Source organism: Pelobates fuscus, chromosome 2, assembly GCF_036172605.1.
Source record: "Pelobates fuscus isolate aPelFus1 chromosome 2, aPelFus1.pri, whole genome shotgun sequence".
NCBI classification, from domain to species: domain Eukaryota; kingdom Metazoa; phylum Chordata; class Amphibia; order Anura; family Pelobatidae; genus Pelobates; species Pelobates fuscus.
The window spans coordinates 427,269,719-427,286,582 of record NC_086318.1 but is presented as its reverse complement, the minus strand read 5'-3'; the positions used below and the strand labels follow the sequence as shown (position 1 = coordinate 427,286,582).

At 40.0% G+C, this 16,864-nt stretch overlaps 1 protein-coding gene across 1 annotated transcript in view; it reads left to right on the top strand.

Annotated features, from left to right (window-relative positions):
• Positions 1 to 12,559, top strand: part of PARP1 (poly(ADP-ribose) polymerase 1) — a 32,994-nt gene extending 20,435 nt beyond the window's left edge. Inside the window, exons 7-23 of the mRNA XM_063444062.1 lie at positions 45 to 221; positions 326 to 467; positions 1,490 to 1,630; positions 2,347 to 2,589; positions 3,169 to 3,237; positions 4,950 to 5,082; positions 5,349 to 5,544; positions 6,203 to 6,331; positions 7,097 to 7,180; positions 7,269 to 7,391; positions 7,497 to 7,625; positions 7,870 to 7,968; positions 8,530 to 8,682; positions 8,816 to 8,943; positions 9,623 to 9,684; positions 9,972 to 10,083; positions 11,454 to 12,559. Coding sequence (XP_063300132.1) covers positions 45 to 221; positions 326 to 467; positions 1,490 to 1,630; positions 2,347 to 2,589; positions 3,169 to 3,237; positions 4,950 to 5,082; positions 5,349 to 5,544; positions 6,203 to 6,331; positions 7,097 to 7,180; positions 7,269 to 7,391; positions 7,497 to 7,625; positions 7,870 to 7,968; positions 8,530 to 8,682; positions 8,816 to 8,943; positions 9,623 to 9,684; positions 9,972 to 10,083; positions 11,454 to 11,538 — 2,205 coding nt within the window. The 3' untranslated portion in view covers positions 11,539 to 12,559. The remainder of the gene's footprint in view (positions 1 to 44; positions 222 to 325; positions 468 to 1,489; positions 1,631 to 2,346; positions 2,590 to 3,168; positions 3,238 to 4,949; positions 5,083 to 5,348; positions 5,545 to 6,202; positions 6,332 to 7,096; positions 7,181 to 7,268; positions 7,392 to 7,496; positions 7,626 to 7,869; positions 7,969 to 8,529; positions 8,683 to 8,815; positions 8,944 to 9,622; positions 9,685 to 9,971; positions 10,084 to 11,453) is intronic.
• The last annotated feature ends 4,305 nt before the right edge of the window (positions 12,560 to 16,864 follow it).

Here is a 16,864-nt window from a genome sequence, read left to right as displayed (position 1 = left end):
ACCGTACAGCAACAACATGTTTATTTCCTCTTACCGTTCTGTAGATCCTGGACAGGGTTGCAGATGGAATGGCTTTTGGAGCTCTACTGCCGTGTGAGGAGTGCAATGGACAACTCGTCTTCAAAACAGATGCCTACTATTGCACAGGGGACATCAGCGCCTGGACTAAATGTGTTGCTAAAACACAGACCCCTAACCGGAAAGACTGGGTGATACCAAAGGTAGGCACAGTCTCTATAGCGGATTTTTATATAGTGATCGCAACTAGTTATTAGCTTGCTATTATAAGCAGACAAAACTGACCAATTGATCTTTAAATGTTTAGGAATTCCATGAAGTTCCGTATCTGAAGAAATTTAAGTCTAAGAGGCAAGATCGGGCCTTCCCTCCCCCAGTGGCTCCTATCCCTGCGAGTGCTCCAGTCTCTGCTAAATCTGAGCCTGCACCTATAGAGATTGCCCCAGCCGGTACGTGCTTTCTCTGCTTTGAAATTCAATACATATGTTTTAAATAAGTGACACCACCTCTTATTTCTTCACTTTGCTTCATTCCAGAAGCCATTACTCCTTGCCATCTGTATCCACGGTCTGGACTGATATGACAAATGATAATTTAGCTGGTACAGAAAACCATGATTTTAGCTTTATGTTTTGCCCAAAATTCTGTCTTTATATTAACTTTGTGTAGAAAAAGATATTGTTATGTGTACGGTCTGAATTTAGCCAAAGGAATGATTTCATTGAATGAAGTTGTTATTTTGGAAAACATTTTATAACCTTTTTTTTGTTTTTTTGTTTTTTTTTATGTAGAATCACATTTTTTGTATCTTTGTCTTGATTTTACAATCGTCTTACAATTAAAATCAAGTTTTAAAAAGAAACACACCACTATTACTCTGATATTTTAGTAACTTCTCTTTATAGTTACTTTATTTATAACATTTTTGTGTTATGCTGTATGCCAATACGGCAGAGGATATCACTAGAGGAAAGAAATTGGGAGCAGTGACCTAAATGTGATGCACAACTCAGATACGGAGTGCTCTAACTTTATATAAACACACACAGAGTAAGGTGTAATCATGTTCCAAAACCCAGAATGCCACGGGGAATGTGCAAGTAACCACAAACTTTACGGTCATCGAGATTTGCTGCACACATTTCTGGAGATTCTGCCTTCCCTGGTGGCAGAGTTATTTCATAGAAACATAGAATGTGACGGCAGATAAGAACCATTCGGCCCATTTAGTCGGCCCTAGAGATACTACCATAGCAGGTTTTAATAACCTCTGTGTTGGGAAATATTATATCCAAAGTATAATAGACTGATAGTAAAAAGGCAAATACATTGTTAAAATGATTTTAAGAAAAAAAAATGCATGTTCTAGTAAGTTCATGTATTTTCCTCAAAATTCGTGCGTAGTTTTTAACACAAATGATTGCATGTTTTTTTTTTTTTTTAATTATTATTTGCATTTTATTTTATTTAGGAAAACCTCTGACCAACATGAAGATTCTGACTCTTGGGAAACTGTCAAAGAACAAAGATGAAAACAAGTCACTTATTGAAGAGATGGGTGGGAAAGTTACAGGATCTGCAAACAAGGCGACTCTTTGTGTTAGCACTGCAAGTGAGTGCTAATGGGACATTCCGTGGCGTTTGAACATTAAATATTTCAGGGGTGCAATGGATTTTGTTTTTACTATTTGTTGAATATTTTTGTTTAGACGCACCGGAACCTTAGTGTTACATATTGTCTTCTTATATACTGCTGGGACCACCTAGTCTTTGGATGGCATTTAGACCAGGGGATCCCAAAATGTTCTTTACGCATCCCTAAAATCCAGTTCAATTGTTAGTGCAAAGGGTACACAACGTGTGCCAAATAATTTAAGATTGCTTTTTTTTTTTTTTTTTTTTTTTTTCCTTTCTGCTTTGTGCGCCATCCACAGTTCTGGGTTTTGTGTATATAATAAATAATATGTGTTTATAATTATTTAATTGTAAGTATACATATATATCTCCAACTTCTACACTACTATCCAAGTCTAACAGTTATCTAGGATGAGAGAAACCTACTCTGGATCTCGCTCCCCTGTAACGCTGTTGCATCCATTTAAAGTATATTGTGGTCGTTGACTGGCCGATGTCTACGCACTCTGCCAGAACTGTTTGTGAAGTGCCCTTGCAGCCCCTGTGCACTCCCGGGTGCAGGCAAGAGCATTTCCTCTTGGGGATTTTCACTGTATCATTTTAAACCTGACCCTCTTTGCAGTTTATTTTTCTGGAGTGTAATCACTCTCGTTTTATAGGTTGGTTTGTGACCTGTCATTTTTTTTCAAACAGAGGAACTGGAGAAAATGAGTAAGAAGATGGAGGAAGTGAAGGCAGCCAACATCAGGGTGGTGAGCGAGGAATTTCTGAACGAGTTGGGGTCTGGAAAGAGCATCCAGGACTTGATGGCCCAGCATGGGATATCGGCATGGGGAGCAGAGATTAAACAAGAAGTCACACAGGAACCTCCACCTAAGCAGAAATCCAGTGGAGTCGCTGCTGGAAAAAGCACCGGGAAAGTGAAGGAGGAACAGGGTACACATTGCCAATGTCTGTCTTAATGTACCAGTTGGTTAAAGGGACATCATGGAAAATGGGTTATTATTGGTCGCATTGCATATTCTACTCATTCATGCTAAATAGTTTTTGTGTTCGATTATTACCCTCTTATGCTTCTAAAGATATATGTGCTTTCTGTTTTGGAAAAAATTACAGTTCGGTATAAGCTTTACTTCTGCCGAGCTTTTACTGATAGATCAACGACTAAGTAGATCTTAGTTAGAGAGCCCTTTCCCATAAAGAGACAACCTTTTACATTGTCTAAGTAACAGAACGGGGTCTATGCACCAAACCATTACATTGACATGATAAAGAAATAGCTGGGGCTCATTGTTTCCCAATTTCTATTATTTTTACATTTCCTTTTTAAAATGGATTTTTGAATGCAAGCATTCTATTAATCTATCAATGTTATCAAATCTGCCATATTTTGGTTTTAACTGTTAGTGTCATTAAAGTGAGGGTGCCCACGTCCGTTCATTAAAGCATTGTGGAATATCTGGTCATTTAATAAGATATTCACTTATCTGCCTGTTTGTTTTTCTTTGATTGAAGGAGGCAGCAAGTTGGAGAAAAAGATGAAATTAACAGTGAAAGGGGGAGCCGCTATTGACCCAGAATCTGGTAAGAATATGTCTGAATTAAACACAGTATGTGCATGTATCTAAATGAATGTAGTGGTTATAGTGTTCTTTAACTTACATGGAATGTATATATGTAGAATGTATTAACTAGTGTGTATCAATGTCAGATGTGTACATTCCCCCCCCCAACCCCGCCCCCCCCAACCTTGTGCTAAGACTTATTTTATTTTTGTTCCCAGTTTGGTGAGCTGTTCCACTGCTAATGATGTGATTTTCTCACCTCTGTCTCATTAGCCAAAGTGTTATCTTATGTTGGTACTAACACTTTGTGTAATGAGCGTTCGTCATTGCTAACTGTCAGCACCTGTCTGTTCTTCCCTCTGGTGTCCTTAATATTTCCAAGGGTTCTTATTATTTAAAATGACATCATCATGCTTACATTTGGTCTTTACAGCTCTACTCTAAATACACTCCCAACCACTTTAAAGTCACTCTAGCATGAGCCTATTTTCCTAATTGACAAAAAAATTGTTTTGAAGAGTTTCATTGTTATGTAATATTAAGATTATTAGAAACATAGAATGTGACGGCAGATGAGAACCATTCGGCCCATCTAGTCTGCCCAATTTAATCTAAATACTTTCATTAGTCCCTGGTCTTATCTTATAGTTAGGATAGCCTTATGCCTATCCCACGCATGCTTAAACTCCTTTACTGTGTTAACCTCTACCACTTCAACCATTCACTACCCTCTTATTGCTCATGGCATGAAATATAAAATATTTCTTCGACAGTCAGTAGGTTGTGAAAGTATGCGTGAACATCGCAGAATAAATCAGAAAGTTTGTCCATTTATATGCGAGTTACCTTCTCCTATCGTCTACAGTAGGGGTGCCCAAAAAGTAGATCCCCAGATGTTGTAGAACTCCCATGATGCTTTGTATGTCTTTAGAATGACAATCATCGTGCAAGTTGTAGTTTTAAAACATCTGTGGATCTACCTTTTGGGCACCCCTGTTCTACCTGTTCCGGTACTGCTGACACTCCTTTGTAGGATTTGTAAGGACTGTCCCATTTCCATTGAATTCCCTACCCCTGGCCGTCAGACTCTCCTCTAGCCTCCAGTTCTTTGAGAAGTCGCTGAATGTGGAAGAAGAAAAACTCTTCTCCATGAATCCCTCCTCGCCTCTGACATGCTGTATTATTGTTGTGTGTCTTTACCCCTTCCTCCTAGATTGCAAGCTTGTTTGAGCAGGGCCTTTTCTACCTCTCGTCTTGTAAATATTCTATGTCATTACTTGTCAAATATCCCCATTCTATATTCGTTAATTGCTGCGGAATATGCAGACGCTTTATTAATGCTAATAATAATATATATTTACTGGTAATTTTATCACAATATATAGATCACATTTCAATACTAATCTTAAGATATCTTGCCTCTACTTGTTGACTTATGACTGGTCCCCTTTAATGAAGGTAGTGATCATTTATACCAAATAACAAGGAGTTTGTGTTTGCAGCCAGTTCTTGGCACATAGCTCCGTATCCAAACGTTTGAGGATATAAAGAAATGCTTACCACAAATTCACATTGATGCCATTAGCAGTTGTTTATTGTTGTTTTTACACACTTGGGGGTGTAACATACCTAATCTGTGTCTTTTGTAACAGGCAAGTGTTCTAATAATCAGAGATTGTTCTCACTGAAAGATGGATTTTGTCACTAATCAATAAATGTTGCCCTTTGCAGGACTTGAAAACTCGTGTCATGTCTTGGAAAAAAATAGCAAAATCTTCAGTGCTACCTTGGGTCTGGTTGATATAACTAGAGGGACGAATTCTTACTACAAACTTCAGCTTATAGAACATGATCGAGATGCGAGGTACGGATGTTTGACGCTAATATTTATCTATAGATACCATTTTTCAATGGATTTAAACCATTTGCAGAACACCAGACTAAATTTCTGCGACTATTATTTCACCATTAAAATTGGGCCTTGCAACATTGTTGACCTCCTATTTTATTCATACAAAAGCTGGTTCAAAGAGAGTCCAAAAGTTATTGCCTTCCCTCTGTTAACTGAGGTATCTTAGAAATCCTTTAATTTATTGAGGGAGAATTCTGACTTCTATTGTTTAAACTCAGATATTGGGTGTTCCGCTCCTGGGGACGTGTGGGAACAGTTATTGGTAGCAACAAACTGGAAGAAATGTCATCGAAAGAGGAAGCCATAGACCATTTCCTTAATCTGTACCAAGAAAAAACAGGCAATGCCTGGCATTCCACGAACTTCACAAAGTATCCCAATAAATTCTACCCCTTGGAAATCGACTACGGGCAGGTATGTGTGCATGCTTCAGTACTCCTCAAAAATATATAGCCATGGGTAATGAACCGTATCCGTATGGGTGATCCCCCAACATGTAAAGTATCAGTCAGTGTAGGTGGAAAAGACGGGACGCCCACATAAATACGGGTCAATTTATTGTACTCAAATTATTTTGTTTGAAAAATGGATTTTATTCGGAAAAAATAATGCAGTTCATGCAAGCAGGAAAAGGTGGAGAGATGACGCAAGAATGAACAGCATGAAAGCGTCTGGAGTTACAAAAATGCGTTTAGCTTTTTTCAAAAAGAGATTGGGATAAGTGACTTGGCCTGTATGCATGAACATGTCGTGGTTTTTTGTTTGTTTGTTTGTTTGTTTTTTCATTCATGCTGATTGGTTGTACTTGCTGGTTAAAACCTCGGTATACTTTAAACCGATATTTGACACTAGTTTGCTATGACAAAAATCTATGCTATTAAGGATGTGGGAAAGGCAGGCTGCAGTAGTTAATAAATGTAATAAAAGTACATTTCTATAAGCGATCACATGCCCACACATATTTTTTACTATTAAATATTTAGGGAGTCTTATAACAAGGTGTGTCTTGTACAGCGCTCTACACCTCTGTTGGTAAGATTAATTTTTCATTTTGTTGTTTTATAATCTGTAGGAGGAAGAGGTGGTGAAAAAGCTTTCTGTAGACGCTGGCACTAAATCCAAGCTTCCTCCACCAGTCCAAGACCTCATCAAGCTGATATTTGACTTGGAGAGTATGAAGAAGGCCATGGTGGAATTTGAGGTATGGTCATGAGGGTTCCTCTGTGTTCTTATGAAGGTATTTCCTTGAGACCATGTGGGATCTTTTCTAAAACTGCTGCCAGTGTAAAATAGTGCAAAGTTCTAAACAGGCAGTCATCTACCCTATACCAATCTGAAAAAACACATCTTCTCTCATTAAAGGATCACTATAGTCACCCAGACCACCACTTCAGCTCAATGAAGTGGTCTGGGTGCCAGGTCCCTCAGGTTTTAACCCTGCAGCTGTAAACATGGCAGTTTCAGAGCAACTGCTATGTTTACATTGAGGGTTAATCCAGCCTCTAGTGGCTGTCTCCCTGACAGCCACTAGATGTCGCTTCCTCGATCCTCACTGTGAAAATCTCATTGAACTCACACTGGACGTCCATAGGAAAGCATTGAGTGATGGCTCTGGCCGTGCATGCGCATTTGGAGCGGACATCGGCAGGGGGAGGAGAGGTCACCAGCGTCGAGGGAGAACTCCGCTGGATTAAGGTAAGTGGCTGAAGGGGCTTTAACCCCTTCAGCCCAGCGGGATGGGGGACCTAATAACCATATAGTGCCAGGAAAACGAGTTTGTTTTCCTGGCACTATAGGATCCCTTTAATATTATTAGTAGTATTGTTTTTTGTTTGTTTGTATTTTTATTAGCAGTAGTATATGCTTTCTTGTTCTGTGCCTGCCTAGCTATTCATATTCTTTATCACGGTGAAACCTACTGATGTGGTTGTGGTTCCTAGTTAATCTCATACTTTGTATGCTGTAGATTGATCTTCAGAAGATGCCTTTGGGAAAGCTTAGCAAACGTCAGATCCAGAGCGCCTACTCCATTCTCAATGAAGTACAGCAGGTGAGTGGAGTACAGATCATGCATCAGAGACATCTGTAGAATTTGGCTAAGGCAAACAGCTGACCCAATGTTCCTTATTTTGCTCTAGGCTGTGTCTGACAATGCTGGCGAAGCCCGTTTGTTGGATCTCTCCAACCGTTTCTATACTCTCATACCTCATGATTTTGGAATGAAGAAACCCCCATTGCTAAATAACTCTGACTACATCCAGGTGGGTTATAAAATCTATGTTTTGTGTTATCATGTTAAGATCTCTGTGTTGAGATCTGGCTTTGCTTTTGTGGATTTGTTTTAACAATAGCTTTGTGGGTTTTAGGCCAAAGTTCAAATGTTGGATAATCTTCTTGACATTGAAGTGGCTTACAGCCTTCTTATGGGTGGCACGGACGATGGCGAGAAAGATCCAATCGATGTGAAGTATGAAAAGCTCAAGACTGACATTAAGGTAAATAAACTACCATTCTTTGCATAGAAAATAATGTATCATCTTTTGCACAGTGATTTTTGTAGAGGTTTAATAGTCACTTGTCATTCAAACTCATAATTCTTCCATGTACTCCTTGTTACTGAAATACGAACCCTTTACCATCTTCATGGTAGATAACCATACCACGTTTGTCTCTCTTTGGACTCGAGGATCAGTATTATATTTTGATCATCAGTGCAATGTGTGCATCTTGCATCTATAGGTTGTTGACAAAGATTCAGAAGAAGCCAAAATTATTCATCAATATGTCAAGAACACGCATGCAGAAACGCACAACAATTACGAACTGGAAATCGTTGATGTGAGTTGATTTTTATACAATATTAATTCTGTAAGAAAATGTTGGGTTTGAAGTCCTTTTAGGACGAGAGAGAGAGAGAGAGAGAAAGAGACCTGCATCCCTACATTGTAAAAGGAGAGAAGGTTGAGTACTAGTGTTGATAGAAGATTAGGGTGGGATAGGAATTGTTTCATTTTTCTTTTAAAGGGTTGGGTTTTTGTTTCACAGATATTAGATGTTTCAAAGCACCAAACATAGAAGGAAACTATATGTGAAACTTTAACTCTGTGAAAGGCTTAAAAGCAACTTCTAATGAAAAAACTGCTCAACATCCCTGCTTAAAAAAATACATCCTATTATTCACTATGTTGCAAATTGTGTTGCATTAATTTCCAAGTTGCAAAATGGAGTTGAAGATTTCTTTTCTTTTTTTTTTTTTTAATCTTTACATTTTGCATCTTTCACTTAAACAAACTCCACACTGAAAAAAGTCACAAGTAACAGATTAATTTCTTTATTAGTGTTTCCTCATTTCAACTGACTTTCTTTTCTTCCCCACTCCCTCTCCCTGTCAACCAAAAGATCTTTAAGATTGATCGTGAAGGAGAAAGACAGAGGTACAAGCCTTTCAAACAGCTACACAACCGTCAGCTGCTATGGCATGGTTCCCGCACTACAAACTTTGCTGGGATCTTGTCTCAGGGCCTACGAATCGCTCCACCTGAAGCTCCTGTTGTAAGTTCACTGTTTACTCATTTGTCTTGGGGATCTGCTGCGGAACGTAATGATTTTGTGTAGTGTTGATCTGTTACGAGAAACATGGTTGTTGTTATTGAGTTACGGACTAAATGCTGCTTCTCTCTCACAGACCGGTTACATGTTTGGTAAAGGTATCTACTTTGCTGATATGGTCTCCAAAAGTGCAAACTACTGCCACGCAATGCCGGGTAACCCTCTTGGCTTACTTCTTCTGGGAGAAGTGGCCCTCGGAAACATGTAAGTCATTCATTAAGAAAGAGAAACCATGAAAATTATTTCACAAAACTTGCTCATTTCTATTGTTGTTTTTCCGTGAAATCGATAACGCAATAAATATACCAATCACCCCTAAAAACATACACGGTTTTACTTTTTGGTTAAGTCCATTTAATGGATCCCGTGGGCCCATGGTACATCCTAGATTCAATATGCTAATGGAAAGAACCGATACCAGTTAATAGAATCTCCATCTACTTTTGGGCTTTTTCATGATTACCTCAGTCTACCTTGTTTTGTTTCTGTGTTTGTTTTTTGTTGTGTATATGTAGAACATGGTCACATGACTGGCATTGAGCTGGACGTGGGGGGGGGAGTAGTGAAGTATCTCTCCCACCCTTCTAATACTGGGCCAGGGACCCCCAGTGATGGAGTATTTATTTACATTTGATGCTGGTAATGTTTAGGTCTCACACTAAAATTCCCTACCATTATCTGAGCGAGTGAGGGGGATCTGCTGTATGAACACAAATGTTAGTTTTATTGCTAATACTGTTTGGTCCGTTGATTGTCATTCTGTATTTTATTAGGATGGCTTTCCTCTCGCAAGTGATTGGCTATGGGTATTTGAGATAAGTTAAAGGTCTGTTTCAATTTCCTCAGTCTTGAAATTTAAGATTTTTTTTCTTTCTCATTAAAGGCACGAACTGGCAAACGCTACCCATATTACAAAATTACCCAAGGGAAAACACAGTGTTAAAGGTAAGTCTGTGCTATACAGATATAGGCGCTTCTTTTTCCTAATGTGTTGTAGCCTGAATTTCGAACTCGGTGAAGTTGCCTCTGCTTACGGTTTAGTGGGTATATTCCTCTAATGGGCCATTATCCTGCTTCTGGATTCTGCGGAACTAACTCTGAAAGGCTGGAGCAGGGGTTACCTATGCATATCTTTACCGATTTTACAGAAAGAGGAACAGAGTTTGGTTTAAGTAACGATCATTTTGTTTCGTATACGTTTGAGTAATGTATCAATAATCTGTCACCTGCAGGTATTGGTGGAACTGCACCAGATCCGTCTGCTACTGTACAGCTTGATGGCGTTGATGTTCCTTTGGGAAAAGGCGTTTTTTCTAAGACTGATGCTAGACTGCTGTATAACGAGTATCCTTTCGTGGTTTGCAATCAGTGGGCGCGTCACACGAACAAGAAGAGTCTCTCTCTCTGTAGGGTAGATTTTTTTCATTCTCTCTCTCTCTCTCTCTCTCTCTCTCTCTCTCTCTCATTCAGTAGGGCAGACTTTATCATTCTCTCTCATTCAGTATGGTAGACTTTCTCATTCTCTCTCACTTAGTAGGGTAGACTTTCTCATTCTCTCATTCTCTCACTCGCTAGGTAGACTTTCTCATTCTCTCACTCGCTAGGTAGACTTTCTCATTCTCTCACTCGCTAGGTAGACTTTCTCATTCTCTCACTCGCTAGGTAGACTTTCTCATTCTCTCACTCGCTAGGTAGACTTTCTCATTCTCTCACTCGCTAGGTAGACTTTCTCATTCTCTCACTCGCTAGGTAGACTTTCTCATTCTCTCACTCGCTAGGTAGACTTTCTCCAAATCTCACTCGCTAGGTAGACTTTCTCCAAATCTCACTCGCTAGGTAGACTTTCTCCAAATCTCACTCGCTAGGTAGACTTTCTCATTCTCTCTCACTTAGTAGGGTAGACTTTCTCATTCTCTCATTCTCTCACTCGCTAGGTAGACTTTCTCCAAATCTCACTCGCTAGGTAGACTTTCTCATTCTCTCACTCGCTAGGTAGACTTTCTCATTCTCTCACTCGCTAGGTAGACTTTCTCATTCTCTCACTCGCTAGGTAGACTTTCTCCAAATCTCACTCGCTAGGTAGACTTTCTCCAAATCTCACTCGCTAGGTAGACTTTCTCCAAATCTCACTCGCTAGGTAGACTTTCTCATTCTCTCACTCGCTAGGTAGACTTTCTCATTCTCTCACTCGGTAGGCAGACTTTCTCATTCTCTCAATCAATAGGGTATATGTTTTCACTCTCACATTCAGTAGGTAGACTTTCTCATTCATTCTCTCTCTCTGTCATTAGGGTAGATGTTCTCATTCACTCTCACATTCAGTTGGTAGACTTTCTCATTCATCCTCTCTCTGTCTCTCTCACTCGGTAGGCAGACTTTCTCATTCTCTCAATCAATAGGGTATATGTTTTCACTCTCACATTCAGTAGGTAGACTTTCTCATCCATTCTCTCTCACTCAGTAGTGTTTCTTCACTAAAGTGAGAATTCAAAGAAAATGTTAAATTTAGCTGAATTGGGGTGAAACAAATCAGCAATGCTTTCATTTCTGTATATCTCTTTTCTGTTTCTGTGTCTTTCTGCCACCCACTCTCTCTCCCCCTTTTCTGAATTTCTCCTGTCTTTCGCTCCCCTCAGGTTTTGCATTGTAGCATTAAATCTGATCCAAACCTTGTGTAATTCTACTTCTATGCACCTTAACCACTTCCTCTTCAGATACATTGTCTATGATGTTGCCCAAGTCCATTTAAAATACCTGCTGAAGCTGAAATTCAACTACCGAGGGGGCATGTTGTGGTGATCACACATTGTACTGTGTATACCAACCTACACTCTGAATATGCATTGGATCTGACCTAATCATTTGCATTGATGTCTCCTGCCTGGGAAACCAATGAACTATTGTCTGCAGATACAAACTTTTACTTCCTCTTTGAATCTGTGTCGGAGGGCTTCAATCCAAGCCATACCTTACTGACCCCATAGGCAATGCAAAGTATAGGCTTTTAAAAGAATGCTGTATAAGGTTTGTGTATTCAAAGAATATATACAGTTACATTATAGCAGTCTATTCCAGTTTGAGCTGTGTGATCCCTATTTCTTTGGAACCTAATGTGACAAATAGTCCTTAATTTTAAAAGCTGAAAAAAGCTATTGAAAAAAAAAAAAATAATTCTACCGTTCTGTTCAATCCGTTCTTCCAAATTTCTTTCAAATGTTAAACAACCGTTTATTTTCAGGTTAAAAAAATATATATATAAAAAAAAAAAAAAAAAAAAAAAACTTTCTTACTGGTGATATCATGTTACCTATTTTGTACAGATTTTTGTTATGTTTTTTGTTAGTGTTTTTCTTTGTTTTGGGGGTTTGTTTGTTTTGTTTGTTTTTTAACCAAGGGATTTATTTACTTAACTGTGAATTGTGGTGGACTGAATATGGCTACATTTATACCAGTATGGCATAGTTGGAAAAAACTGTTTCCTTTTTTAGCGTTAGTGTTTACAATTTGATTTAGGTCATCACAATTCACGCAGGATTATTTACTAAACTGGGAATTATCAGCAATTCTCAAAGTATTGCAAAGTTAAATCCAAAATATGCGAGGTGGATGACCAATTGACGGTATAGTGAATATCCCTGAAAGGTTAGTGAATACAATTGATCGGCTGTGAACAGCATGTTGCTTTTGCTGTACTAAGACAAAGGTTGCTCTGCAATTGGAGAGTTAAATGTTAGAATACGGTGTATAGAACATTCTAGAAGGCATGGTATGTTTGCGCACCTCTTAGATCAGAATAAAATAAATGCACTCAGCCCTTTAACTGATTCTGTGCCTTACTTTTACTGTGGAATATGCACAATGTTTGCTTGACATTTTTTAGCATGGACAACCTCTAAAAATTGCTGAGCATTTACGGCTCGTATGAAAATATTTTATAAAAAAACAATGTTCCTCATTTTATATTTTACTTTGAGCTTATAGTTAAGCCCTGGGTCACATAATGTACATTTGTTCCTCGAGAACAAACTTTTCCAAGTACGCCTGACCCTGCACTACGGTTTAATTACTAGTCCGTACAAAGTAGATAATTGGCAAACTTCGTTTTTTTAATTTTCCACACTATTTTTGTGTATATTTTACAATTATTATTTTTTTCTTCTTAAATACATTACAATTTGGTGTTTAGTGTATAAACCCCATCGTAGTTTCATCACACTTGTTGCGTGCAGTATTAGAGCGTATTCAGTACATCTGGAAAAAATGTGCGTTTGCAGTTAATCGTTCCTCTTTATGTTGGTCCAAGACATCATTGAAACCCGCCTCCTTTTAATATACCGGGGGGGATTTTACCCCACCTTTCTAAGACACATACAGGAGTGTCAACAAAAGTATTAGTTGTTGGGAATTCAAAGTGAATATCACATTTTAATCCTTTAAAGGCAATTGGCCAAGCTCTGACCCAAAACAAAGCCTAGAATTTGCGCTGTTTGTTGGCTTTCATTTACTATTTATATATACCTAACAAAGCTTTAACTGTGAATAAAATGTTAAACATGGGGGAAATGCATTCCCCCCTCATTTTTGCATATGATCATTTTTACACATCCAGTTCAACTAAAGAAAAAGAGCTCAGTTAACTCTACCTCCTCTTTTTGGTTTGAAATCTGCCGCAAGGAAGGGAGGAAGAAAACGACCACGGACTTCATTAAGATCTGCTGCTAGGATAAATGGATTCCTCTATCAGTCTTGTTTGTTAAATGCTTAGGATCTAAATACATTTTGGGTAGTTAATGTTTAAACCCTTTACCAACTCCTCACCTAATGTTATGCTAACACTAACCCTATGCTTAAACTAATGCTAACCGTATACATTATTATTATTTATATAGCGCCAACAAATTCCATAGCGCTTTACAGTGGGTGGATTAGCAAAAATGTAATTGTAACCAGACAAGTTGGATGCACAGGAACATGACCTAGAGGTATACCTACATTAAAGGGACACTATAGTCACCAGAACAACTACAGCTTAATGTAGTTGTTCTGGAGTGTATAGTCAGTACCTGTATGCATTTTAATGTAAACACTGCCTTTTCTTACACTATCCATAAATCTGCGTTACCCCAAACCCAGAATACCTATAGAGCTGCTTGCAGGACTGACTTTCACTAAAAATGGCCCCAGCTGGGGGGGGGGGGGGGGTCTTCCTGGTGTGAGCAGGGGTTCAGGACGTGTCCGTACGCTGTAATAGCATTAAAGCCCACTATAGATAGGACATACTGACTTGTCCTAATGAGTTTTCAAATATTAAAACTTTACATTTTTCTGATTTAAAATATGAAATTCCCATTGAATTCCTGACAAGTTAAGCTTAGTGTATAATCCTGTATTTATTTTTTCTACTTTTCAGACAATGTCTGCCCACAAATCCGTGTCATAGAGATATTTGGGCTGCAAAGTACAATCACATTTAAAAAAAAAATGTGTGTGTGTGTGTATAAAAAACACTGACATTTAGTGGATATGGCAGTGTTTTGAATGAAGAGATAAACATCATTAAATGCTGCTCGGAGGGAAGCATTGTATTTAAAGTTTTGCTATGAGAAGCATTAGATAGCTGTGCATGTGCTTCTTGACCCCAGTGCTCCAAGCATAGGATTGGATGAGAAGGTGATGGAGCGACCCTTACTGGATGATGTAACTGGAGGAGGAGCTAGCTGCAGGGTAAAATGTAAGTTAAAAACTGTTTTCCCTTTTGTTAAATCACTTTTGTTTCTGTCAGTGCAGCCCTAGCCACACCTACCTGGTTGTGACTTACAGCCTGCATGAAAATAAAAAACATCGTTTCATTTTCAATCAGATGTTAACGCCGTTACGGTGTTCTATGCCGTCCTGCATTAAATGGGCTTCAAAGCCGTTGCGGCGGCATAGAACGCCGTAATGGCTGAAGCCCCCCGCGATCTTCTTCTGGAGGGCTGCCTGACAGCCCAGGCAGCCCTCCCCCGGCAAATCAGGCCCCCAGGGGCCATGTGATCGCCCTATAGCTGGCTGTGGATCTGCCAGCAGGGGGACTGTCTGAAATGTCAGCTGGTGGGAAGTATTAAAAAAAAAAAAAAAAATTAAACATGTTTTAAAATAAGTGTGTGTGTGTATATATGTATATATATATTATATATAAAATATATATGCATCTTATATATGTAACGTCATACATAGTGTATTTTAATATAAGTATATATATTAGTATTAAAATACACTTATAATTATGTTATATATATATATATATATAATACATCTATATATTTTATTTTTATACACGTATAATTACAATAATAAAATATTTTTTTAACATTAAATAAATTATATATACATATGTAATTTCATTCTATTTTGTTATTAATATATATATAACAAAATACACTTAGAATGACATTCTATATCTATCTATATATAAAATACAAATAACCGCAAATATACAGATAAATATATATAATTACATAAATAACTACATAAGTGTACACGTAGACTCAGGGGCGGACTGACCGGTCGGGCACTTCGGACATGGTCCGAGGGCCCGGCCGGGAGGGGGGCCCGCCGCCAAGGTCGCCCCGCGGCAGGACCAGATTGGCCCACCGGGGTCGCGGCATCAGGGTGCCACCGGGTGGCCGGTCCGGTTGCACACACTCTGAGGGGGCCGGCTGCGTTATATGCTGGAGCCGCCGGGCGGTCCGGCGGCATTCCTGTTCTGGCTGTCACTGACGCTGAGGACGGGAGGAGCATGTGTCTCTCTCACTCATGCTCCTTTGCGGTTCCCACAATTCCCAGCACAGCATCCTGTGCTGGGAATTGTGGGAACCGCAAAGGAGCATGAGTGAGAGAGACACATGCTCCTCCCGTCCTCAGCGTCAGTGACAGCCAGAACAGGAATGCCGCCGGACCGCCCGGCGGCTCCAGCATATAACGCAGCCGGCCCCCTCAGACTTCTGGTAAATGGAGGGGTAGGATAAAACAGGGGGGGGGGATAAAACAGGGGGAGAGGGGCAATAAAACATGGGGAGGGGGCAATAAAGAGGGGGATAAAACAGGGGGAGAGGGGTAATAAAACATGGGGAGGGGGCAATAAAGAGGGGGATAAAACAGGGGGAGGGGGCAATAAAGAGGGGGATAAAACAGGGGGAGGGGGCAATAAAACAGGGGGAGGGGGGAATAAAACAGGGGGGGATAAAACAGGGGGAGGAGGGGGCAATAAAACTGGGGGAGAGGGGGGAATAAAACAGGGGGAATGGATATGGGGGGAATAAAATGGGAGGGTGCAATAAAACAGGGGGAGGGGGCAATAAAAAGGGGGGGGGAATAAAACGGGGAGGGGGCAATAAAACGGGGGGGGGGCAATAAACCAGTGGGGATAAAAAAGTGGGAGAGGGGGAATAAAACAGAGAGGGGGAATAAAACAGGAGGGGGAATAAAACAGAGGGGGAATAAAACAGAGGGGGAATAGATGGGGGGATAAAACAGGGGAAGGGGCAATGAAACAGGGGGAGGGGGAATAAAACAGAGCGGGGGAATTGATAGGGGGAATAAAACAGAGAGGGGGAATAGATGGGGGGAATAAAACAGAAGGGGAATAGATAGGGGGGAATTAAACACAGGGGGAATAGATAGGGGGGAATTAAACACAGAGGGGGAATAGATAGGGGGGATTAAACAGAGAGGGGGAATAGATAGGGGGGGAATAAAACAGAGAGGGGTAATAGATAGGGGGGAATAAAACAGAGAGGGGGAATAGATGGGGGGGATAAAACAGAGAGGGGGAATAGATAGGGGGGAATAAAACAGAGGGGGAATAGATAGGGGGGAATAAAACAGGGGGGAATAGATAGAGGCAGGAGAAGAGGGGAGAAACAGACAGTGGGAGAATAGAGAGAGAAGCAGGGGGAGGAGGGAGAAAGAGGAAGAGAGGGGGAGAGAGAGAGAGACAGACGGGGAAGAAGGAGACACAGGGGGAGAAAGAGGGGGAATAGAGAGATGGTGGAGGGGGGAGAAAGCGACAGAGAGGAAGAGAGATGTGGGGGAGAAAGAGACACAGGGGAAGAGAGAGACACAGGGAGAAAGGAGAAAGACACAC